This window comes from Dasypus novemcinctus, chromosome 15 (genome assembly GCF_030445035.2).
Source record: "Dasypus novemcinctus isolate mDasNov1 chromosome 15, mDasNov1.1.hap2, whole genome shotgun sequence".
In the NCBI taxonomy this organism is placed as follows: domain Eukaryota; kingdom Metazoa; phylum Chordata; class Mammalia; order Cingulata; family Dasypodidae; genus Dasypus; species Dasypus novemcinctus.
This window is the reverse complement of record NC_080687.1, coordinates 6,728,568-6,755,305: the sequence shown is the minus strand read 5'-3', so window position 1 is coordinate 6,755,305 and position 26,738 is coordinate 6,728,568. Positions and strand designations below refer to the sequence as shown.

Here is a 26,738-nt window from a genome sequence, read left to right as displayed (position 1 = left end):
CCAAATTATTTTTCGGAAATGGTTGTTAAAACTTATGTTCCAACAGTGTGTAACCTTCATTATTGTCAGATTTCTTTAATTTTTCTCATTTAATAGATATAAAACAGCGTCTCATTTTAGTCTTAATTTGTACTTCCCTGGTTACTAAGGAAGTTTGTATGTCCAGACCCCGTCATGTTGTGCCCTCTCTGGAATTACTCTTGATGTCTTTTGTCTGCAGAGACTCATCACAGACATTAATCCTTTGTTAGGTGCATGTTGCAGTTTCTTCATGTGATGCTTAAAACCCCACTTGTGACTTGTCTTTTCATTCCCTTTAATGGTGTCTTTGAACAAAAGTTATTAATTTTAATGTAGCTAAAATTTATCATTCCTTTCTTTTGTGTTTAATGTTTTTGACATCTGGTTTTAGAAAATTCCTCTCTACTCCAGTGCCATAACAGTGGGCTCTCATATTTTCCTTTAAAATTTTTAAGATTTTCTTCCATGCAGAAATATTAACCCGCCTAGAATTGATTTGTTTGCTTTTTTGTATGCTATGATGTAAGGATTCTTTTCTTTTTTTAAACATCTTTTTGTATATCTTATGTTGGGTACCTCAATTTTTAAAATTAAGTTTTCCATTTATAGTTGATTTGGGGAATTATTTTGTAGTTTTGATCTTGTATCCCTCTTTCTTGATAAACACTCTTAATACCAGTACATTTCTGTGCATTTGTAATAATATTTATGAAGAGTGGCAGTTTCGATTATTTTCTAATCCTTGCATCTTTTATTTCTATATATTTCCTTACATTTCTACATATATTTCTGATGTATTCCCTTTTTCACTTCAACTTGACCTACCCATCTTTAAGAGAGAGAATCAAGTCTCCTGTTGTGGAGATGGAGTTTTCAGTCCTTCCTTGTATTATTTTTTTCCCCCTTCATATACTTTTTAATCTTTCTTTTTATATTATGCTGTTAGGTGTACACATGTTCATGAGTTTTATTTCTTATTGCTGGTATAAGATAATATGTGCATCAGTATCCTGTTTACATCAGTATCCCATTTATACCTGTCTCCCATTTATTGTTTTTCATATTATTAGTATACTTTTCACCTTCTTCTCATTTTTAGATTTTTTCATTTGGTTTTTGTTATTTCTGTTGTGGTTTTATTTAATCCATCTAAAAATCTCTGTTGGTCTTACTTATGATAACTTTTTTGTTAAGTTTTTTTAATTGTGATTTCAGCTGTTTAATTTTTTCTTGTGAATTAAATATTTTAGTGAAGTATATTTTTGAGTAATTCTTCTTAAAGGTGCTTGTAATTTGAAAGTTTTCTCTCTGTCTTGAATTTCTGAAAATATTTTCCCCTTAATTTTTTTTAATTTTTGAATTTTATTTTAAAGAAGCTTTAGATTACATAAATGTTACATAAAAAATGTAGGGGAGTCCCATATGCCCCACCCCTTACCCCTTCCACACCTTCCCACATCAACAACATCCTTCATCAGTGTGGTACTTTTGCTACATTGATGAACACACATTGAAAAATGGCTACTACCTGTGAGCTGTAGTTTACATTATAGTTTACACTCTGCCCTGCACAATTTTGTAGGTTATGACAAAATATCTTATGGCCTGTATCTGTCATTGCAGAGTCATGCAGAGAACAACTCCAGTGTCCTGAAAATGCCCCCATATTTTACCTATTCTTCCCTCTCCTTCCCTTCAGAACCACTGGTGGCCACTGCCTTTGTATTAATGGTAAAAGTTCTTCCATTGCTAGAATGCTAGTAAGTCTATAATAGAATCATAATAAGTCTACATTAGTCCATGTTCATCCCCCAGTCTTGAGGATTTTGAGATGGTGATGCCCAGTCTGTTTCTGATTGAGAGGAGTCTTAGATCCCATGGGCAAGATGGATGGAACTGTCTTGCATGCATTTGGGATGGGCATTGTCCATCATCATCTCCTTGCTAGTTGTGCTGAGTATAATGAACTGGATGTTGCAACTCTGCTGAGATTCAGGGTTCACCTGGTACATGATGGACCAAAGATTTAAGTCTCTGGGACATATATTTAACAAGTATAATGCTAATTATAGGTTCGGATTTAGGGGCAGAAGAGCCGTGTATGGGGAAACTATAAATGAGTCTAACTCTGTTAAACTAGGGAGCATAAATTCCAAAGTAAGGCCCACTTACAGAATGCCGAATTCCTGAGCTTGTCTGCCTTGCTTATAGTGTCCAGATGTCTCTAGAGCCCTCAGAAACCTGCTATTTTAGGCACTGTTTACTGTGTCATTCTATGAGATCCTGCTGAGATGTACATAGGCGTAACCTCTGAAATGACTTCCTGACTCACTTTGAAGTCTCTTATCTGTAAAAACTCATTTGTATTTACCATTTTCCCCTATTGGTCAAGGTCTTTTTTCCAGATGCATTGCTAATTGGTGCTTGGTAGTAATCCCTCAGTGCCAGGTAGGCTCATCCCCAGGAGTCATGTCTCATGCCGGAGGGGAAGGTAATATGTTTATATGCTGAATTTAACTTAGAGAAAGTCCACATTAGAGCAACAAGGAGGCTTTTAGGAAGTAACTCTTAGGCAATATATAATACTAGGCTAAGTTTCAATTTCAAAAGTAAAGGTTCATAAGTACAATCATCAATATCAAGGGCCTGGTGTGATGGTCTGTCTTCCTTAACTAGGCACTGCCCTTGTACTCGAGGATTCTTGCTGCCCTACTAGGAAATGTAGCAGAACTTCCCAGGATGGGAGTTCAGTATTCTTTCATTTATTGTGTGTACTTCCACCCACTGAGGCAATGCTCCATGGCACTTGAGCATACTCCTATGCCGCAGAGGCATGCCCCAGGTGAACCCTTCCCCGTGCATCCCCTCATCACTGACACCCTGCTCCAGTGATCCTCCCCTGCCACAGTTGTGACCCTTCTGTGATCCAAAACTGCTCCAAAAATGAAGCCAATAAAATAACCAAATAAATTTAATAATAAAATAATAGTTTTATAAATAACAGTACAAAAAATTTTTTTAAATTTGAGATAATAAAAAGTTTTTTAGACATTGTGTCATCACTGTAAGATCTGTTGTCTTGTATGTACAGTGACATTTTCTCCCATATATTCCCCCAATGTCTGTTTTTTCCTTTCATTTTATCTTCAAAGAAGCTTTAAGTTACAGACAAGTCACATAGAGAATATAGGGAATTCCCATAACCTAATGCCCTCCTCTTTTTCCCTTCTCCCCTATTTATAAATTTTACATGTTGATGGTACATTTGCTATAATTGATGTACAAATATTGACACATTGGTACTAACCATGGTCAGTGGTTTACATTATGGTTTATACTTTCGGCCATACACATTTATAGGTTTTATCGTACTTTAAAACGGTCTGTATCTCTTATTGCAAGATCATGCAGAACAATTCTAATGCCCTAGAAATGCCGTATGCTCCATCTATTCTATTCTTCCTTCCCCCTCCTTTTGGAACCTATGGTAACCTCTGTCTTTCAGTTTTTTAAGAGTAAGATTCATAGTTACTTGCAGTAATATTGAGAGCTTGACATATTGGTCTGTTTTCCTTTATTAGACACTACCTGTGTTCTTGAGAGAGAATCTTGTCCCTGTAATTGAGAACATAGCAGACTCTCCAGGATGGTAGTTTAAAATTTTCTTGTTTATTGTGTTGGTCTCCACCCACTGATACAGCATGCTATGATAATAGGAACACTTAGATGTTTCATAGAAGCCTGCCCCCCAGGTGTGCCCTTTACTGTACCCAAAAGCCTACACCATTAACCCTCCCCTGCCATGTTTGTCTAAAGAACATTCCCAACATTGTAGTTGTAGCAATAGACCTGCAAATTCCTAGAGTTCATGGGCTCCGTCCCCTGACTCCCCGCCCCCTCATTTTTTAGAGTCATTTACCCAGCTATGGAGTTCTATCTTCAAACCACTTTGGCTTCAGAATATGGAGAGAATTGTGTTTTGGCATCTTGCAGCTGAGAATTCTGAAGTTGATTTGATTCTTGTTCCTTTTTTTGGTGGCTCCCCCTTGGATGCTTTTGGAATCTTTTCCAATATCCTTATAGTTAATAAATTTCATCACGATGTGCCTACTCTGACTTAAGTTTTATTTTTCCTGCTCCATACTTTGAAGGCACTTTTCCTCTGAAGAATTGAGCCTGGCTGTGGGCGATTCTCTAGTTTTGGTGTTTGTGGAGTTTGCCTTCTGGATGTCTGTACTGTTGGCAGGGCATTACCTCAGGTGCTACCCAGTTTCTGTTTTCTGGGGCACTGCTGGTCAATTTAAGATTGGGTTCAGCTTTTTTGCCTCCTTACTTTCATCTCCTAGCTGTAGTTCCAAATCCACAGCTCCCAGTATCTGCAACTTCTCATCTCAGGGTTATTCTGTGGTTGTCCTGGAAAAAAAAAAAACTTAACTTTCTCAGAGGGTATTTCTTTCTGTGCTTTTATGGAAATGTAAGCTCTTCAGTTCTGTTCATTTTTTTTTCTTGTATCTTTTATGTTCTTCAAAAATGTCCGAATGTTATGGTCTTGGTTTGGGCCCTCTTGGTTTTCCTGCCCTGCTACGTGATGTGTGTGTGAATCTGGTTTGGAGGGATTTAGTTAGGGAAATATTAATGCACATGTTCTATTACCTGTCTTCAACTGAAAACCTTTCTAATTTTTCCCCTGCCCAAGATTTTTCATATATATTTTTCCTCTTAAGAACTTCTCTTCTTGCGTCATGCACCCTAGTCCTTGCCAGCTGCCTCACATAACTGTTTAAAGCAGTAAAGGAGTGTATGTAAGTGGCTCAGGTCAGTCATGCTACACACCTCGAAAGAGCTAGCTGGCGCTGGGTTGATGGGCACTGTAATGCTGTTTGGATGCTAGAGAGCCTGTGCGCTTCAGCCTGCTTCAGTAAGAAAGGCCAGGCGAGGTCTTAGTCCTAGCGAATGATGGTCAGGTCAGACAATAAAGATTTCATTCTTTCACCAAATAGTCATCAAGCATGAGAATTTGATTGTTTTAAAGTCCTTACTTTTTGTTTAGCTTCCAGGAAAAAAGACTACTAAACTTTGGGTTCCAGATGAAGAAGTTTCTCCTGAGACAATGGTCAAAGTGAGTAATATGCATAGATCTGTTGACTGTAATAAATTTAGTACCGTTTTCCTTTAGGTATTATGATTTCTATTCCTGTCGTAATGATGTGGCTATTGAAATCACTCATATATTTATATTTATTTTCTGACACTGTCCCATGACCTGTGAGGTAACAAGACAGCAGGGAGCCACTGGAGGCCTGTGGGTGGCTGCACACCATCTTATTGGAGAACAAAGTTTTGAAAACAGCCTCCATGTTTTCTTAGGTATCTCTCTTTCAGGGTGAAAAGTCAGAGTGATTTTCTAATGAACATTATTTTATCCAGTACAGAAGATTATCCAAGTTTTAAGACCGCTCGTCTTTTCCTTGGGATGTAATAGAATTTTTACTTTTTCTTATTATTGTATTTTAATATGGCCTGTAAATGTCTTATTTTCCTTGAGTTAGGAGTTATACTTAAAAGGCTAGTGTGGAGAGTAGTGAATTACTAAAGAAATCTATAATCTCTGCTTTCTAGAGATCACCACCGCCTGTGATGTGAAGGCCAGGAACACATATATGTATCAAGTGTTGTTTTCCTCCTCATTGTAATTTCTTTTAATCCTTTCAATTTGTGTGTGTGGTGTATATGTATTGGTTTATATTTCATATCTTGAACTACTTGCTGTTTGTACAGACCCGTAGAGCAGCTGTTCTGTAATCCAGTTGAGTGATACTGTGGTACTCTGGGTTCCAGTGTAGACCTGTGTATCGACATTGGTCTCGAGGCAGTTCAGTGTCAGGGAGAGCAGGACTGGACTCCAGGCAGGCTTCCTGCACCTAAGCCCTTGCTTCCTCAGTGGCCCCAGGGAAAGGGGTCGTAGGGTGCCTGCCCCATGCCAGCTTCTGCTCCACACCTCACAGCATCAACTGCACGAAAAGATGCAGCATGTACCCTTGGAAAAGGGTTGTTGTGAGTATCAAAGGTAGTTTTGAACGTAAAAGCACTAGGTGCTTCATAATAAGAATGGTTGTATACCTGTGAGGCAGTGTCGCAAAGGTTTGTGCCTGAATATTGTTTGTGCTTGGGAACTTAACTTTTCTTATTAGGGAAATGAGCTTGATTTTACTCTTAAGTTCTAAAGGGTAGAGTGTGTGTTGGGATAACATTTAAGAAAGTAGAAAGGAAAAGGGGGTAAGAGTGAGAAGCAAAACAGAAAAATAAAGTAGTCTTTCATCAGTTCATTCATTTGCACTCCTAGGGATGAAACATTAAATAAGAAAATTATATATAGAAAAGAATAATTCCTTTTTTCCTTATAAAACCATCTATTAAAAACCTTTCTTGATTTTTTTTTAAGGTTGATAAGGAACTTAAAAAAATGTAGCAATGTGTTTGTCAACTTTTTTTTAATATAGATCCAGGCTATTAAAATGATGGTTCGGTGGCTACTTGGAATGAAAAATAACCACAGTAAATCAGGAACTTCTACTTTAAGGTTGCTAACAACGATATTGCATAGTGATGGTGACTTGACAGAACAGGGGAAAATTAGGTATGTAATTACTATTTAAAGTTCTTGGATTACGTTATGTCTCTACTTGTATAATTGTCGAATGGTGCAGTTCCTCTTTAAATGAAGTAATTAGTGTGGCTTTGTGGGTATGCCTATTGTTTTTCTATAATACACTTTTGTTATGGTGGTTATTTCAAAATAACAGTCACATACCTGGTGCAGGCTATTGCTATACATGATATGTATTTTAAGTAATAGATGTTTATCTTTTGAATATCTAATATGAGAGTATTAGTGTACTAATCAGGAACTGGTGGTATTCTTGTTAATGTCTAATGGCAAAAGAATAGGCTGGGCGGAAGGTATCTCTTGAATATGTGTACAGAAGTATAAGTGTTTGCAAATTTTTAAAATGTACTTGATATAAATTATTTAAAACACATATACTTCTTTGCTTGCATATTTGTTGTTTTGTTTTGTTTGAAAGCTGTAGTATGATACAGTGATTGGAAATATGGACTCTGGGCAAGTTACCTTTACCATGCTGTACCTCATTTCTTCACCTATGAAATAGAGGTAGCAGTCATACCTACCTCATCTAGCTATTTTTTCAATTAAATAAGTTAATGTATTTAAGACATTTGAAGCTGTGCCTAGGACACAATATTCACTTTAGAAGAATTGGGTTGTGGCAGTTGTTAGCTTAAGTTTAAAGTTATAGCATTGTATATTGTAAACACAAGTTTAGTGCCCCTTAGTTTATTTTTTTTTAGTGCCCCTTATTGGTTTTATAAAATGTGAGAGTAATATTTTCCTTTTTTATATATTTAGTTTATAGACTTCAGTGACAAGATATAAAAAGGTGTCTGCCAGGTGCTTTCTGCCTCTCTGTCCTAATTTCTGTTATTCACATGTTTTGGCTCATGGCATTTTCTTTGCTTAGAATATTAACACTAGCACGTGCTCCTCAAAACAAGTGAAAATGAAAACTCAGTGAACTGTTCATTCCACCAAGTACAACTCTTCTGTCTACCTTCCTTTGTCTTCTTTTAGGCTAATCCGTTTTCTTCACTACTTCCATAATTCATACTTGCCAGTGTTCAGGGTTTACACAACAAATAAGTGTGTTTTGATTTAACATTTATATACTGAATTTGAGACAGTTTTGTATTGATCAGCTCTACCTGGTAGAGAAAAGGTTTTTTTCCCCTCATTGTGCATTTTGTCTCTTAAATTAATTAATTATTTTATTTTATGTACAATCTTTCATTGTGCCTATTTTTATTCATGGTATTCTCTAACAAAATAAAGTTATGTGTACCTGAATTGTGCAAATGTATGTGAATTTCTGTGGGTTCTGCATTTTAAAACAAGGCTTTATACACAAACTTGGTCTTGAAAAAACATAGTTGTAAAGAATTTGATTATAATTATTTATATCTTTTTATTCAGAATAAGACTTAAAAGAAAAGTAAACTTTTCTTTAGTAGTGGCTGAGGATATTTCCTTGCTTTTATAGACTATTGTCATGTGAACCAAACTGTGAAACTGCTAAACCATGTGTTATTCACTTATATAGGGAATATTAAGTTATTTGGGTTATAGAGTAATGTCCATTTTTTTTACTATAAGTGATGGAAACTCTTTAGGAACAACAGCATAAAAAGACCATATCAAAAGTATTGGAGTTACATGGCAAAAATGTTCAGGAGTGAGAAATGACCTTCCTTAAAAAAAAAGTATCCCAAATAATTGAACTTTGAAGTTAATGAGTCCTCTGCTCCCATTTTCACACATAAAAAACAACTCTTGGGAAGCTGCCTTGGCCCAATGGATAGGGCGTCCACCTACCACATGAGAAACCCAGGGCCTCCTTGTCCCGTTTGGAGCTGGCCCATGTGCAGTGCTGATGTGCACAAGGAGTGCCGTGCCACCCAGGGGTGTCCCCCATGTCGGGGAGCCCCACGTGCAAGGAGCGTGCCCTGTAAGGAGAGCCGCCCAGCATGAAAGAAAGTGCAGCCTGCCCAAGAATGGCATCGCACACACGGAGAGCTGACACAGCAAGATGACGCAACAAAAAGAAACACAGATACCTGGTGCTGCTGATAAGGACAGAAGTGGTCACAGAAAAACACATGGTGAATGGGCACAGAGAGCAGACAACTGGGTGGAGGGCGCAGGAAAGAAAGAAATAAAAAATCTTTAAAAAAGAAAACAACTCTTCACCACTCACAGTTTTATTGGATTTTAGAAATTTAGAATCTTAATTTAAAGCAGGTTTTGATAGAAAACTAGGAGAAGCACTTAATAATTGGCTACTTTTTAGGAGTATGTTAGCTGCCCCTCTTTCTAATGTTTGTTTCTGTAAACTATTTCTGAGGACTTCTAAAAATATATTTTGTTTCATTGGATCAGAGCACTCGAAATTGATAAGATTGAGCTTTTTGAAAGGGTGGTAGAAGAGAGACCCTAAAGTGTTTGTCAGAATGGACTGAAAGGACCTAGACTTTCAAGCTATGGCATCAAGGCCTTGGCTCTGGGAGACAAATAGAGCTCCTTATGGACTCTCAGTCCTCAGCACAAATTTTTATCAGAAAGATGATAAACATTTCCCTGACACCAGATGCTAGGGATCGTTCCAATTAATTTACATATTTTAGTAAGTGTAATCCTTTCATTAACCAAACCCTGTAAAAAGTACTGTGGTTATCCCCATTTTACAGATTAGAAATTTTAGATGCCTAGAAGTCACGAATAACAAGCTGATAAATAAAAGTAGCTGATAAATCAACTTTGCAAGGTACTGGTGGTGGGGTGATGTACGGGAGCCCTGTATGATGACATGCATGTTTGTTCTGTAAGTTCACAACTTATACTATATATTTATTGTTACATTCATGTATACTGCAATAAAAGGTTAAAAAATAAAAAGCAGCTGATAAATAATGGAACGTGAATTTGAACCGAGGCAGTGTACCATCAAACTACGTCCATATCCTTTTTTTTTTTTTTTTTTTTTTTTTTGAGGAGGTACCAGGGATTCAACCCAAGATTTTGGATGCAGGAAGCAGGCACTCAACCTCTGAGCTACCCCCACTCTGCCTCCACACGCTTAACCTCTAAACTATATTGCCTCTTTAATAGAAGTTTATATGGCTGAGTATAATTGAGAAGATAAGAAAGATGGATTAAAAATGAGGACAGGGGAATGGATGTGGCTCAAGTGACTGAGAGCCTGCTTCCCATTTACGAGGTCCTGCGTTCAATCTCTGGTGCCTCTTAAAAACAAAACAAGCAAACACTGAAAAAACTGCATATGGCAACATGGATGAACATGGAGGATATTATGTTGAGTAAACCAAGCCAGACGCAAAAGGACAAGTACTGCATGATTGCATTCCTGTGAAACAAATATTTTGTCTAACATATTGTTTGACTCAAAAAAAAAAATGTATATGTATCTAGTACATTTAAATGAGAAATATGTTTTTATTCAGCTGTTTTCTTTTTCTTTTTAAATTATTGTTTTATTTCCAATTATTAAATGTACAAAATAGAGTAAAAAAAAAACAAAAGTGAAAAAACCAACTGTTTGAGGAGCAGATGTACCTCAAGTGAGCACCTCCTTCCCCTTTTGTCCTGCGTTCAATCCCTGGTACCTCCTTTTAAAAAAAAAATGAGGACAAATACCAAAGTGTGTAATGAATAAGTTTATTGAAAAGATTTGGAATTAACTTTTGGAGGCTCCAAAATTCTATTCTCCAATGTAGCCAGCTTAATTGGGGCAATGTTTGCATTGGTATATTTTCAAATTGTGTTATAGAACCCTTATGACATTGAGGTCCATTTAGGGCTTTTCTGGCGTTAGGATTAAAAGGGTTTGTGGTAGAACAGATGGAGCATTTTGTCCCTTGCTTCAATAGGAAGATTGCTTTTACGTGTTTATATCTGAAACTTCCCTGTAAAATTTTATTTGAAGGAAAGTTTCCTCTGCTTAAACAGAAACCCAAAAGCCTACTTGACAAGATAGAAACTACTAAACAAATAAATAGGAAGCATCTGTTATTCCTACCTGTGGTACAGACATCCACCTGCTGGCTTGAACTCTGAACCAAGTTCTGTGATTTACCTGTTGGTAGCTCCTTAGGATACTGCTGTTGATGAACAGAAGCGTGCTGTTAGGGCGTGCCCTGCAACTGCAGAACCTAGCCAAGGTTGGCATGCGTTCAGTCAGTATTCTTGAATTGTCCTTAAAAAGATAAAGGGTCTTAAACCAACTAGATCAGTAGGTCTTGGGCTAAGAACTGTGTCTTTCCTTTTAAATCCCCCTCAGTGCTGTATATGTGCTGTATATATGTGTGATAGACATGCATCTGTTGTATGAACACTGAATAATAATCTTTTACAAAGGGGCTTCTGATTAAGGAGCTATTACTTTTCCTTCCTTATGTTAGTCCAAAGTCCCTGTGGCTCATATAATATTAAGTAGGATGAAATGAATTTACTGTCAGGAACTCTGAAGTGTATCCCGTACAGCAGAAGTTTTCTTTCCTTAAACTTAAGAAGGAACCTTTTGTTAATATTTGAAATGTTGAATTCTAGTTTAGAATAGTAATGTTTTATCAAGTACACCTCCTTTCACTCTACTTTTGTGCTTAGTGTAGTAATTGTGATTGATGAGTAAGTTATGGCATTTTTAGGCCTAATCTATAAGTAAACAAATATTTAAAAACCTTCCATAGTGGAACACTTAAGACCTAGCAACTAACATACAAATAGATTTGTTCTGGGCTTGCTAACAGCTCTTTTTTTGTAGAGTGAGAGTGTTAAAGACTTTAAAGACACTAGGATAAACTCATATTTAGGAGAAGAATTTTGTAATATTAGATACCATCTTAGTCTACTTAGTCTAATTATAATATATGGCTTACAGTAAGCATAACTTGTGACTGAGTATCACTAAATTCCTTTCTACTTTTTTTTGCAGAAATGTTACCAAATTAGGTGTACACAAAGCAGGAATTCCCCCCACCCTCCCTCCAGTTACATTTATTTGTTTATATTTGAGAAGTTGTGAGTTTACAAAACAATCATGCATCCCATACAGGATTCCTGTATATTGCCCCTACCACCAATACCTTACTTTGTTGTGACACATTTGCTACAATTAATGAAAGAACACTGTCAGAATATCACTGCTCTCTGTAGTCCCAGGAATGTTTTTGTGCAGACATTTGAAAATCTAATCCACATTCTTTCTTTTCAGTAAACCAGATATGTCACGTCTGAGACTTGCTGCTGGTAGTGCTATTGTGAAACTGGCCCAGGAACCCTGCTACCACGAGATCATCACATTAGAACAGTATCAGCTCTGCGCATTAGCTATCAACGTAAGGAAAAAGACTTTATACTGTCTTTCACTTCTAGGAATTTAAGAAATCCACTGTGGGGAGTGGATGTGGCTCCAGTGGTTGAGCATCTGCTCCCAAATGGGAGGTCCCAGGCTCAGTTCTTGGGGCCTCCTAAGGAAAATGGAAAGAAACAATGAGCAAAAATGAAAGTGAAAACCAACTCAGGAGAGCTGATATGGCTCAGTGGTTGAGTGCCAACTTCCTATATATGTGGTCCCCGGTTCATTCTCCACTATGATAGATGAAAATCTTAAAGGTTTAAGTCTCTTATTGAAAAATTTATGCAGAAGAAACAGAGTTCTTAAACTGTCTTGAGTTTTGTGTTGCTAAACATAGTATTTAGTTCAAAAATGAAAAACAAAGAAATTTACATTTTTACAATGACATGGTATATACTGATTTCAGGTCAGAAACATTCTTTATCACTCAATCTGTTAAATTTTCAAATTATTAACGATACTGTGACTCATATTCCAATCTACTGATTTCATGTTAGAGTACCATTACATTTCATCTTCATTGCTTTAGAATTTTTAGCATTACCAGAAAATTAAAAAGGTTGTCCATATAGTGTAAATATGATACTCCAGTATGAGTTTTTCATTCATAATTTTGCTATTTTATACTTTCTGTCTTTTCCAAAATGTCTTATGTGTAAGACTTGGGCAGTTACGTGAATTTTCAAGGATTATGGTAACTTCTCTCTTTTTTTCCTCCCTCTGTCTTTCTCTTCCTTCTGTTGCATATTTGAAAAATTGCTGCTTAGGTATAACCTCTAGGCACAGAGTCATCTATTTTTGTCAATTTCTGGAAATTGAGTTTTTAAAACGGCTATTCCAAATCTTTTTTATAAATTGTTTTTGTTTTGTTGTTGTTGTTCAGTTATTAGACCAGAACCATTTCAAAATGAGATTTTGTGGAACCCGTAACTTTATGGTTTAGTTTCCCCATTTAATTTTGGGGATAATCCTATTTGTAAGAAAATGAAATAGCTTTAAAAGTATATGTCAAATTCTTTAAAAGAAGAACGGTCTCTATAGTTCGTTTTTTTTTGTTTTTTTTTTTTCATGAATTGGCAGTACTGTAGTCTTGCACTGTCAGTGTTTTGTGCTACCATTTTTGAAGTAGAATTCTTAATAAACCAGGTACAGAAATATAAATATATTTTAAAAGGTAAGCTTTTTTGAAAATTATCTGACTGTATAATAGGTAATATATGCCAGCTATTATTTAAATATGTACCATATGTGAAAAAGAACCACATGTATTGCCTTCTAGGGATTTTGCTTTCTAGAACAATATTTGGAATACAATACTCTTTCAGCCACCAGATTCCCAAGATGAAAGTTCAGACTGCCTAAGTCTTAAGATTGCTTTGGAATTATGGAGACTGTGGAACATGTATTAATTTAATTATAAGCCTCTATCAACAACTTAAAAACTTATCAGTTTATCCCATTCTAAATAAAAATTTCCCTAATTCTGCTATTTCTTTCACCCACATGTCTATCTCTTCTTTTTAAACCCTCAGACCTTAAGAAAGAGTAATCAGGCAGAACGGGTGTAACTCAGTGGTTGAGCACTTGCTTTGCCCATATATGGTACCTCCTTAAAATATATAATAATAATAATAATAAAAGAGTAATCAGTATCGCCATTTTTCCTACCCTCAATACTCATATTTTGGCCTTGGGTCTTACTATTTTCTCAAACTGCCTTATTAAAGTCTGATGACCTTTTTGTTGTCCATGTCTCTTCTGAATCATCTGACACAGCTCATTGTTCCTTTACTCTTGAAACTCTGTTCATTGGCTTCTCTCTCCTGATTTTGTGTCTGACTTCATTTCCTGACTCCTCTTCTTTCCCATGAGATGTGTGTGTTCTCTGAGGCTTTGTCCTTGACCACGGCTCCTGGCCTACATTCTCTCTGACCGTCTTGTCCATAGGGTCTCCATGCTCACAACATGGTCTCATTTTCAGGGCTGTGGTGCATCTTCACATGCTAAATACAAATTTCAGATTTTTCAGAAGCTCCGTGACTAAATTCATCAGCTTTCCCCAATATATTCTTTCGTGGCATTTAGAGCCTCAATAAATGTTAAATAAATGAATGGAATTTCTTAGCCCTAAAGTCATGATTCATATTTGACTCTTTGCTTGTCTTTGCACATCATTGCAGAAGTCCAGATAGCTCTGCCCTATTACCCCTCATACAGATCTTTTCATATCCTCTAAGTCGTTCTTAGTAGACTATTGGAAGGCTTTTTCTATTGCCAGGTAAATTGCCACCTTTTTAAAAAAATTTTTTTTTCCTCTCTTTTTTTTTTTTAAATGTGGGGAATGGGAGGAAGAGATGAGTTGTGGGGGCGTTTTCAGGACTTGGAGTTGTCCTGGGTGGTGCTGCAGGGACAGTTACCGGACATTTTATGTCCTCCGATGGCCCACTGGGTGGAATGTGGGAGAGTGTGGGCTGTGATGTGGACCATTGACCATGAGGTGCAGCGATGCTCAGAGATGTATTCACCAAATGCAATGAATGTCTCATGGTGATGGAGGAGATTGTTGTTAGGTGGGGAGGAGTGGGGTGAGGGGGGTGGGGAGTATATGGGGACCTCATATTTTTTTAATGTAATATTAAAAAAATAAAAGACAAAAAAAAATGAAGTCCCCATATACCCCCCACCCCACTCCTCCCACATCAACAACCTCTTTCATCATTGTGGGACATTCACTGCATTGGTGAATACATTTTGGAGCACTGCTGCACCACATGGATAATGGTTTGCATTGTCGTTTACACTCTCCCCCAGTCCACCCAGTGGGCCATGGCAGGACATACAATGTCCAGCATCTGTCTCTGCAGTACCACCCAGGACTACTCCGAGTCCTGAAAATGCCCCCACATCATATCTCTTCTTCCCTCTCCCTACCCTTAGCAGCTACTGTGGTCACTTTCTCCACATCAATGCTACAATTTCTTCCATTACTAATCACAGTAGTTCCATGGTAGAATATCAGTAAGTGCACTCTAATCCATACTCTATTCCTCCATCCTATGGACCCTGGGATGATTATGTCCACTCCACCTCTATATCAAGAGGGGGCTTAGATTCCACATGGATGATGGATGCAATTTTCCTGCTTGGAGTTGTAGGCCCTCTTACCTCCCTGGTGTGCTGACTGACCTTCTTCACCTCTCTGTGAGCTGGCTGGGGTAAGTCCAATAAACAGAGGGTAGGTGTTGCAAGTCTGCTGAGGCTCAGGGCCTGGTTGTCACATGGACAGTCCAGAGATTTAGGTCTCCTGAGTATACACCAACCCCAGCGTCAACCACAGGTCCGGTAAAGTAACAGAAGAGGCATGTGTAGAAAAGCCACATCTGAGTCCAACTCCATCATACTCAGAAACATAAACTCCAAAGTAGTGCAACTGACATGGCACTGAACTCCAGAACCATCTGCCTTGACCATAGAACCTGTGGGTCTCTGTAGCCCTCAGGAGAACCAGTACCTGGACTTGTAACTACTTTGGCTGTCTCTACTACTTTGTCCAACTACTTTGGTTGTGTAAGCGCAACCCCTCTCATGACCTCCCAACTCTTTTGTAGACTCATAGCCATATAAACTCATTTGTCCTTCCCATTTTCCCCCTTTTTTTCAAGGTCGAAAAGCAGTTTTTAACACCTGATATTACATGTAGGCTGAGATATTCTGCTCGTCTGAACTGACCCTTTTATTCAAGGTCTTTTTCTAGTTACATCGTCAGCTGGTGCTTGACAGTAATCCCTTGGCGCCAGGGAGGCTCATCCCTGGGAGTCATGTCCCATGCTGGGGGGAAGGTAATGTATTTACATGCTGAGTTTGGCTTAGAGAGTGGCCAAATTTGAGCAACATGGAGACTCTCAGGAGGTAACTCTTAGGCACCCTGCAGCTCTAGGCCTAGTTCATATTTTAGACACACAGGGTCATAAGCATAGTCATCAGTATCAAGGGCTCATAGTTGGACCAACCTTCTTTATTGGTCTTTGCCATTGCATTTGGAGGATTGTTGCTGTTCCATTGGGGAATGTGATAAAGCTCCCCTGGCTAGGAACTCAGCAGTCCCTCAGTTGTCATTTATAACTGTAACCACTGTGAAAATATCCAAACATTTTTATGTACCTTGTATACATGCCCTGGAGAACTCCCTCCCAACGATGTGCCCCTCATCAATAACACCCCACACCAGTGTTTCTCCCCTGCCATAGCTGAACCTCTCTGTAGTCCAAAACTTCTTAAAAAATGAAGCCTTATATATTGCCAAGATCCATTAATAGTATAATGGAATATAGTGATGGGTTTAAAGGTTAGATACATAATACATACTAATTTAGAAAAATTTAATAAAAAAAAAATTGGGGTATCAAAAAATGAAAAAATGAAAAAGATTTGTTTTTGATGTTTTGCTTTTCATCACTGCTGTAGGTGTTGCCCTGTATGTACAGTGGCAAGGAATTTTCTTCCATTTCTTCCTCAATGTCTACATCCTTTCTTTTTTTATTTTTCTAATTATTAAGTTTGTCTTCACAGAAATTTTAGATAATAGTAATTCACATATACAATATATATATGTACTCCCTCATATCCAGTGTCAAACACTTTGTCCCTTCCCCAGCAATGATCTTTTCACATGTTCATATTATATTTGGATAACAGTAATTCACATATACAATATATGTATGTACTCCCACATATCCATTGTCAAACACTTTGTCCCTTCCCCAGCAATGATCTTTTCACATGTTCATATTATATTTGCTGCAGCTGATGTACAGATATTGAAACAATAGCTTTCAGACATGGTTTCATTTGGGTGTACATTATGGTTTATGTTTTAGACTACACAATTTTCTAAATTTTGAGTTATCTTATGTTTTACATTATAGTTTACATTTTGGCGTACAGATTTTTATACATTTTTGGTGTAATTTAACATGTCCTGTGTCCATCATTGCATGATCTTGTGGAACACTTCCATTACCCCACAGTTACACTGATTCCATCTATTCAATACCTCCCTTCCCCCTCCCCTCAGGGCCCACAGTGACAGTGAATCTTCATTACTTGAAGGACCATATTCAGAGATACTAGGAACAATGTTGAGGGCTTGATGTACTCAACTTGCCCTAACCCATTGGGAGCCACCAATTCTCTCGAGAGATACAATTCCCTGTTTGAGAACATCAGTCCTCCCCAGGATGTGGGTATACCTTCACTCTTATTGTATGGGTCTCCACCCAACGATATAAACCACTATGACAAAATGAGCATTCACAGTCCCTAGAAGCCTGCCCTGTGTCAGATGCCCCCCCCCTTAAGCTTCTTAAACAGGTAACCTTCTTTATTATATTTTCTAAAGAGTTTTCTCAGTATTATAGTTTCAACCACGTACCTGACAATCTTCTTTGTTTAAATGTTTCCCCCATCTTCCCCAATTTCTTGGACCATCTGACTCATCTGCCCATCCCTAGTCCCCCTGAAGCCCGCAAAGCCCCACCAAAGGTATCCCTATTGCCCCCATTTATCCCTTCCCTGTACAAATACTTACCTCCAGCTTATCATAGATTTCACCCATGTAGGTGTCAGCTCACAACCTTCCTCTCCCCTTCAACTTCCTTTAAGCCTATCATCCAGTCTCTAGCTCTCTGAGACAGCTTGGTTTACTTCTTATCAGAGAGGTCATGTAGTATTTGTCCTTCAATGCCTGGGTTGCTTCAGTCAACATAAAGTTCTCAAGATTCATCCATGTTATCACATGTGTTTGTACTGTATTCCTTCTTATAGCTGAGTGGTATTCCATTTTATGTGTATACCACATTTTATTTATCCATTCATCTATTGATGGGCATTTGGGTTGATTCCAACATTTGGCAATAGTGAACAATGCTGCTATGAACATTGGTGTGCATACATCGGTTTATGTCCTTGTTTTCAGTTCTACTGGGTACATACTCAGCAGTGGAATTGCTGGGTCATATTAAATTGCCACTTTGATAATTTTATTTCCCAGTTCAAAAATATTTAGGAGCTCATACCTTTTTAACTTGACATTCAAGCCCCTGTAATATTTGGACCTAAATATACATTTAAAAATCTTATTTAACATGTTGCCCTTTACCTACCCTTATTCCAGTCAAGCTGAACAATTTTTCTTTATGGGCCTTGTATTTTGCTGTATTTGATTTCTTTTCACCCTTCATTTCCACACATCCAGATCCTACCATTTTTGCAAATCAAGGCTCAGACATAACCCTCTCTACAAAACTTTCTCTGATTCTTATAGCTAGAAGTATCTCTTTCTCTTTTCATTCCCCTAAAGCTTTTATCTAAAGCTCTCTTGTATGTACTAAACCTCATCTTGTGCTTTAGTTATTTGTGTTTACATGCTTTATTTCTCTTAGTTGAGTTTAAGTTCCAAAAGCAGCAGCATGTATCAGAGGCTCTTGTCGCGTACTTGAGTTCAAAGTAAATTTGGAGGAATAGAAACTCAATGATATGGATCTTCACACAATGTAGTAATTGCTTAGTTATTTCAAAATTAGAATTCAGTTCAGTGAACATTCACTATAGACTGCTATGTGGAAAAGTCTTAATAATATAGTTTGATACCCACTGCTGGAAGTAGTTCTGTGGATGGTTTGAACCAGAAAAGGCCACTAAAAGTTAATTTTCTTAAGATGCACACCAAAATTAATTTTTAGTCAGTTGAAGAAATGCTTTGATTGGAACTTTGTCTTTGAGGGAGAAAACTTTGTAGTATTAGATACCATCTTTTTCCCTCTTATATTTAACTAATTATTGGTTATAAGTACAACTGTGAAGGAATCAAGTGTTTGCTTTTTTGAGAGTGTAATTTTTCTGATAAAATTGTATTACTGTGTCTTTTAACTTTTATAAGTCAAAAATATAATCATGTTTGCAAGAACATATGACTTCCTTAGTTTCCATTAGTAGCACCTCTTTTAATTCTTTTTTTAAAAGAGTTCTCTTTCGTGTGTTATTGTTTTCAAATATTTCTCTCTTGTAGTACCTAGCCAGTCTTCATTCTTGTCAGTTTTCTCTTCCTCAGTTGTTACTTGATTGTGTCAGTTTCCTTGCCTATGATTTCGCAGTTTTCCAACCTCAAATGACTTTTTAAAGCCCTGATTCACAGATTGACTTTGTAATTAATTTACTTTGTATTGTTGGATTCTCAGCCATTAATAAGACACAGATAAAAAAAAATTGTCTTGGATAGGAATTAATATTTTAATAAATGACCTGTTCCTTTGTTAATACATTTGTGATATCTGACTCTTACTTTCTTACGCAGTTTGTAATGGAGTGTTTTCATGATAAATATGTGTATAGTGAAGGACCTACTCTCCCATGGGAGTTAATACTAAGAAGGAATGAAATCACTTTAACTGTTTTGTTGAGTGTGGGGGTAGATAATGAACAGTATTTCTGTGAAACCTAGACTACATTTTTAAAAGTAACCTTTTGGTATTTTAATAAACTGATGTTTAAAGTAAATGAAGTAAGGATTGAAAGAGAAGGGCAAGATGGCATAATCTAGGTCTTGAAACAATCAGATGATCATTCCAGGTAGATGAATCAGCATGGACTCATGCTGCAGTGTGTGTTCGCTGGTGGAGGCCAAGCTGTAGTCGGGAAGTTTTGAAGGTCAGATAGAGGAGCTGGGGCTTTCCCCTGTAGCTTGGTTGTTAAGCCAGGAGTTTAAGACACAAAGGTGAGTAACGGCAGCACAGAGGAGTGGGACGTGGAGGCGCGGCCTGCCCTAAAGCGGAGTTCTCAGTGTGCTGCGGAGGTGTGCGGTGCAGGTCTGGGCTGCTTCTGGAAGATGGTGGAGCTGCTGCCAAGAACCTCAGGAGTTGGCCTGGAGATGAGGGATGTGGCTCAGATAGGAAATAGATGAGGAGTGCATGAACAGCATGGTTTATTTCTAGAACTAAAAGTAAATTGATTAGTAATTTATCTTTAGAGTAGTTATGTGTTTTAATCTGAAGCTTTATAAATGATAGAACAAAATATATAAATGGGACGGTTTTATCTTGTTCAATAAATGAAAAAAGCTGAAAAATCTATATTGAAACAATTGGTGTTCAAGCTTTTTCTTTTTTATGTCTTGTTTGTTTTTAAATGAAGATAGATTTATATTTGCTAGTTTTATCTGCTATCAAGTTATATTCAATAGTTCCTAACACAAAACTGGTAGTTTTTAGGGTTCAGGCAAACATTTCCAACCTTGATATCAACTCCTCTTATCATCTCAGTCTTGTGAGCAGAAGCACTAGTTGTTCACAAACTTTCTGCTCTTTGCCCTTCTGTTTACTTGCCATAGCAGATTTCCTATTGAAAATTGTCCCTTACTTTTACTCTTTGCCACTGTGTGGATAATATCTGGAATAATTTTGTCTTTGCAGGATGAATGCTATCAAGTGAGACAAGTGTTTGCACAGAAACTTCACAAAGGCCTTTCACGACTACGGCTTCCTCTTGAGTATATGGCAATCTGTGCCCTCTGTGCCAAAGATCCCGTGAAAGAGAGAAGAGCTCATGCCAGGCAGTGTCTGGTAAAAAATATAAATGTAAGACGTGAATATCTGAAGCAGCATGCAGCTGTTAGTGGTAAGTGGATAGGAAAATGAAAAGTACGCTTTTCTAGCCTCCCAGTTTCAGTTTTATAGAATACAAAGTGAGGTTCCTTTATTTGCTATTTTCTAATTGATTTTGATTAAATAAGAAGTTGTTGCCATTTTTCAGTAACAGATTTTTATTTTAAGATGTCATTTTAAAAATACAAATCTCTTTATGTAAATGAATAAATGACCAATGAAAATAAACAGTGATATCAGAAGTATTTTAACAAAAACAATAAAATTTGTGTATTTATGTAGATTGTCTAAGCACTTTTAGTTGAAAATACAGTCCAAGTCTTCGACCTTTGTAGATTGCTGTCACTGAGGCTGACATTAATGCCGTGCTTGCGTGCCTGCATTTCGTCTGCCCACTTCCCTGTCCCTGTTAGTGTGCCTCTGACTTGTGCGACTTGTTTAACAGCATTAAAACCCATCAGTTCACCAAGTCAGGAGTCAAGGCATTTGCATATCTTGTTCTCCTCTCTGCATTCCCCAAGTGCTGTTAATTCTTTCTCCAGATGCTTTGAACATCTATCCTTTACTCTCCTACCCTGGTGGATTTCACTACAATTATTGTATTACACTTGCTCCTGGCTGCCTCCCTATCATAAATGTACCCCTGCCTCTGATCCGTTCCCAGCTGTACCAAACTGCTCTCACAAATATCCCTCGGAAACGGGTCATATCACTTCTTTGCTTAAAATCTGTGTTGATTTATCAGCTCACAAAGTTGAAACTCCTGAGCATGGCCCTTTCTAGTTTGCTGTTGGCCTGAATTTCAAGCTTTCCCTCTTGCCTCTCCCTACTGTAAGCTCCGTGCGCTGTGTACTCTGGATTTCTTGAAATTTGTGCAGCCATCTTTTTGCTCTGCTGTCATCTGTATCTGGAAATCGCTGCTTCTCCCATTTCCCCATCCACAAGAAACAAGCAAGCAATACCAAGGCACGTGGTGTGCGCCTTTGGAGTCCCTCAGCACCATTTTGATGTGCTCGCACTGCCCGGACCCTTTCTCTTGCTTCCTCACTTTTGAAAACGGAGGGCTCTTGAGCCATTGACTGGCTGTGTTTGGGCAGGTTACCTAATCAAGCTGTGCCTTTGTTTCCTTATTTGTAAAATGGGTATAATTATACTCATTTCTTATGGTTGTTGTGAGGTCTGAAGAAAAATAACGTATATACAGCACCTGGTGTAATTCATGACCCAAAAAAGAGCTGAGCAGTGTTAGCTATTCATACCTTAGCATGCTTTTCCCATTGAAGTACAGCATCTGCCTCTGCTTGTGCTGGCGTGCGAATCTCTACCTCGTCTTATTCTTTTCCATGGTTTGTTTCTGAGTAAGCACTCAATAAATATTTGGTAGGATTTAATTTGAACCTCATTCCTTTTCTCATCTCTGCCTGCCGTGAAGTGAATGGTATTGGTCTGTAAGCTATTTATTATCTTCCAGTTCAGTGATAGAAACAAAGAAGCTCAGTGCCTTATTGATACGTAGGGTATATTTCAGGTTGAACATTTGTTTTAAGACTTCATTTTGAAAATAGGAAACAAGAAAAGGAATTGTTCAGAATAGTAGTCCTGGTCTTTTTGAAAGCCCTTATCCTAGTTAGTTAGAATGGCCAATCTGACCTTGCTGAAGGGCTGTGCTGCTCTTGGGGGAACAAGTCTGAGGGGAAAGTACTTATTTTTAGGCTAAAAAGCTATTTCTTTGTTATTTATAACCTCCTATAAACTCCTCTTTACGTCCGTAATTAGTCATCCAGCTCTGTTCTTCTGCTATAAATAGTACCAACCTTTACGTCCTGTTTTTGTGCCATAGTGACACTAAAAGATTTCCTAGCAGTTTTTCATTTTGCTTAACAGCTTACAAGAGAGGGCTAAACATGGGGTCACTCATAAAACAGGAAAAATAAATCCTTCTCTGTCACTCAATCTTGAATATTGCTTGTTTGGGTCACTTTTTCCAGGTACATTTGAAAACTAAAATATTTGTCATTGCAGCCTCGGCACACGGTATATTTAGTAAGCATTTCAATACTGGACATGGTAGATGGATGGATGAATAAGCTGTTTCATTTATGATGTACTTCAGCATGGTTTTCTTCTGGCCATGTTGTGGTATGCTATTGTGAATCAGGAAATGCTGTATCAAAGAGAAAGCAAGAGAGAGAGCGCATGCAAGAATTGGTTTTCTAACCCAGATTTTTTTTTTTCTTTTTCAGAAAAATTATTGTCTCTTCTACCAGAGTATGTTGTTCCATATACAATTCACCTTTTGGCACATGACCCAGATTATGTCAAAGTACAGGATATTGAACAACTTAAAGATGTTAAAGAGTAAGACTTTTTCCATCCCATTTTCATACTTTCTGAAAGTTTTTCCCCCTTTCTGCTGATAGTGGCACTTCAATTATAATTAGTTTATTAAATTTATTCATTTCTTAGAAGTTAAGGTTCTTTCCCCTATTTGCACTCTTATTTGTTTTTTCCTTTTTCATACCATCTTTTCACATTGCATTTCTTATGTAATTTCTCTAAACTTAGTTTAGCAGGCACAGTTACTGTACTTTATTTCTATTTCCTTACCAGTCTGGCATTTCTTTTCTATTGAAGAAATCCATTACAAGTTTCTGTGCTACTTCCTTTCTTTTCCCACCTGCATCTAAGACTTAGTGTAGATTTTTGTGTTTGTGGGAGGTGTGTTAGTCCTCTCCTTCACTCACAGAGGAAGCCCAGTGTACTTTGAAGTCACTCTCTTCCTTCACAGAGAGTGGGCCAAGGTGATGACTAGGAAGGCTGGGGAACTATTTACCACCACCTCACTGGTGCTTCTCTAATAAGAGTTTGTGACAGTTGTAATTCTTTTAAGATTATTTTTGAGAGACTGAAAGTATGCCAGAGTGTGGTATAGGAAGATACAGTGATATTTAGAGAAGTTGTCATTAGGTGAGCACAGGTCTTAAAGTAAATTTGAGATCCTGGCCCTTTTTGTGTTATAATGAAGAACCAACTTTGTGGTTTGGAATAAATTAATTTTTTATTCCATTAGCTTCCTATTAAAGGTAAATAACTCTTGGTTTGTTAATTTACAGATATATTTTTGTGGACTAATAGTTGAGATTGCTTAGAAAGAATAAAATCAAATTACTGATAACTTCTCATGTTATAGGAAAAAGCTCTTATTTTACCCTCTTTTGCAACAGTTTCCAATTTTTTAAAATAAGCAATTAGTTCTAAAAAGTGATTATAACTACTGAGAAATTCTACCCGCCTCTCCTTATCAGAGAGCATTGATTTTTGAAATAGATAAAATATTCTTTGAAACATACTGAACATTTTTGGCTGTGTTTCTAAACATCCCAGTACAGCCATGAGTAATTTCCATTCTACAGAGAGCCACTCCAAAAGACCTGAGATTTCAAAGCTTATGTTTCCCCACTAGAGTCATACCTTGCTTTGCATTTCTCTCTTTTCCCCATTTCTTTTCTCCTCTGCGTATCAACTCTAACTCTGGCCCTTTCTGTCTATATAATAGAGAGACAGAACACTTTATTGAATCAAATTTTATGTAATAACTGAGCTACTGAAACATTCTTTTGATTTTTCCTTATTGACGCAGAGACATTATATGTGGTTATCAACCATGACCTTGTACTCCCTAATTTGTCAATGACGATTATTCAGTTAAGGTCGCTGTGTTCTCTGGAAGACTTCCAGTCAGAGCTACAGTCAGTCCTGAGTATCTGAGGTCTCAGACGTTTTACGTGGCCTGGTGATTTCCTTTCATAGTCTCCCATCATGTCATAATTGTGGGCCAAAATCACTTCATGCTTTCCACCATTTATGTTCCTTTTTAATGTACCTATCTGGGAAAATTAGTGCCTTTGAAAAGGGTTCTTATGAACTCACTTCTCTGTGGTTGTCCTGTTGCATGTGTATGTGTGACACATCTTTTTCCCCTGCTGGTTTATAGCTGTTTCTTTCTGTTTAATTTTTACCCCGTCCCTGGAGTTACAATCAGGGTTCATCCTAATGATATTTATAATTATTCTCTTTGTATTTAACTAAGATATGTTTTCTTCTATATTTCCTTTCTTCTTTTTTTTTTAGATGTCTTTGGTTTGTTTTGGAAATATTAATGGCTAAGAATGAAAATAACAGTCATGCATTTATCAGAAAGATGGTAGAAAATATTAAACAAACAAAAGATGCCCAAGGACCAGATGATGCAAAAATGAATGAAGTATGTAATTCTTTATAAATAATTATGGTTCCATGTTAATTTAAGCATTTGGTTGTAGGATATGATACTTCTGTGATATTAATAGACAATATCAATCAGTCTTTTCTATCCATAAGACACTTACATCAACTCTTGTTTTCACTAGTTTACTAGTTATACCAGATGCATGTTCTAGAAGTATTCCTCACAGAATTTAAGATGCCAACTTGAGCACACTTTTTTTTTTTAATGCCGTTGCAGAAATTGTACACTGTGTGTGATGTGGCCATGAATATCATCATGTCAAAGAGCACAACGTACAGTTTGGAATCTCCTAAAGACCCAGTCCTACCAGCACGCTTTTTCACCCAGCCTGACAAGGTCGTTATTTTATAATTTGTTTGTGTAAGCTAAATTAAGCATGTTTTCAGCAGCAGGTTGTGGGAAGACCTGGAAAGACTACTATCGAGAGCTCGTCCACTACTAGTGAATGGAATCATTGCCGTGAGTCTTGAAAATGTGGTTGAAGACCAGAATATGGCCCAGACTGAAGGACCCCAAAAAGGCTCAAAGATTAGTTAGGGTGGTGTAGGTTTGTATTCAAAATTTTAAGCCAGTGTAATCGCATAGACAATAATGGGATCAAAGCCTACGATTTTGTGGGTCCAGGGCTGTTGATCCAAAATGGAAAAGAGGATGCTGATAGAGATACTATCTGAAGTTATAAGCCATTGATTGGGATTTATAACGGGGGTAGGAGGAAACCCGACCCTGGGGCTACTATAAAAATACCACTACCAACTAACCCTCTTATTTTTTTCTCTTAGCAAAATACCAATTAAGATCTTAAAGGGCACTAATGTACTTTATGAAATACCAGTGATTATAGAGATTTGAAACAGCCTTGTAGGCTGTAGCCAGAGGAGACTGCTTTTAAGTATTCACTTGGTGTGAACAAGATAACCATAGTATGTCTGATCTGTTCCCAGGAGAGTGTTATTACAGAACTGTGTGTTTACTGATGAGCTTTTAGAGCTCTGATACTACGTTATAGCTGACATTTTGTTAATATTGGAGTTGGTACAAGGTTAGTTTAAGCTTATTACATTACTTAAAATCAGTTGCTGAAACTGTTTCAACTGATTAGTTTAAATAAATATGTACTTTTTAACTTCTTATGTGCTTTGAAATAAAAAAGTTGCTGTATGCCTTGTTAGCTTTTGAACTGCCTTGTAGATGTAGTTTTTTGATATTCATTGACAACTTATTTTTCTTTTCTTGTAGAACTTTAGTAACACCAAAAATTATCTGCCTCCAGAAATGAAATCATTTTTCACTCCTGGCAAAGTATGTTTTTATTTTTATTTTTATGTGGTAATTTTTTGTTAGTATTATCACTGCCATAATAATGCTGTTCTGTATTTCTTTTAAAATTTGTGTATCTCAAGGTAGAAAAAATAATTATTAGATATCCTAATTTTCTAATAAGAAATAATTGTATTTACTGTAGAGAGAGAAGCTGAGATGCATGAACTAACTTTTTAGCGTGCAGTAAAGCCCAGGAGCGCTTGATCCTTAGATGTCTTATCCTAATATAAAGATCAAAATCTTAAAATAAAAGGGCATCTTCTTATGTCCTTCCATAGTGAGAGTCTAGTTACCTGTTTTCATTGTTGATTATGTATTTTATTTGTTCTTATTTTCTATGTAAGCCTTTTCCTCCAGATAACTAAGAAGTTCAAATTTATAAAACTTCATATGTATTTTAATTATATCAATTGGTACATAATTTTAATCCTTTGTTTTGCT

At 37.1% G+C, this 26,738-nt stretch overlaps 1 protein-coding gene across 4 annotated transcripts in view; it reads left to right on the top strand.

Annotated features, from left to right (window-relative positions):
• Positions 1-26,738, top strand: part of PDS5B (PDS5 cohesin associated factor B) — a 206,249-nt gene that overhangs the window by 157,277 nt on the left and 22,234 nt on the right. For all 4 annotated transcript variants that reach the window (XM_058276971.1, XM_058276969.1, XM_058276970.1 and 1 more), the window contains exons 22-29: positions 5,072-5,140; positions 6,522-6,658; positions 11,886-12,009; positions 20,495-20,699; positions 22,930-23,044; positions 24,818-24,950; positions 25,191-25,310; positions 26,214-26,276. In XM_058276971.1, the coding sequence (XP_058132954.1) occupies positions 5,072-5,140; positions 6,522-6,658; positions 11,886-12,009; positions 20,495-20,699; positions 22,930-23,044; positions 24,818-24,950; positions 25,191-25,310; positions 26,214-26,276 (966 nt within the window). The remainder of the gene's footprint in view (positions 1-5,071; positions 5,141-6,521; positions 6,659-11,885; positions 12,010-20,494; positions 20,700-22,929; positions 23,045-24,817; positions 24,951-25,190; positions 25,311-26,213; positions 26,277-26,738) is intronic.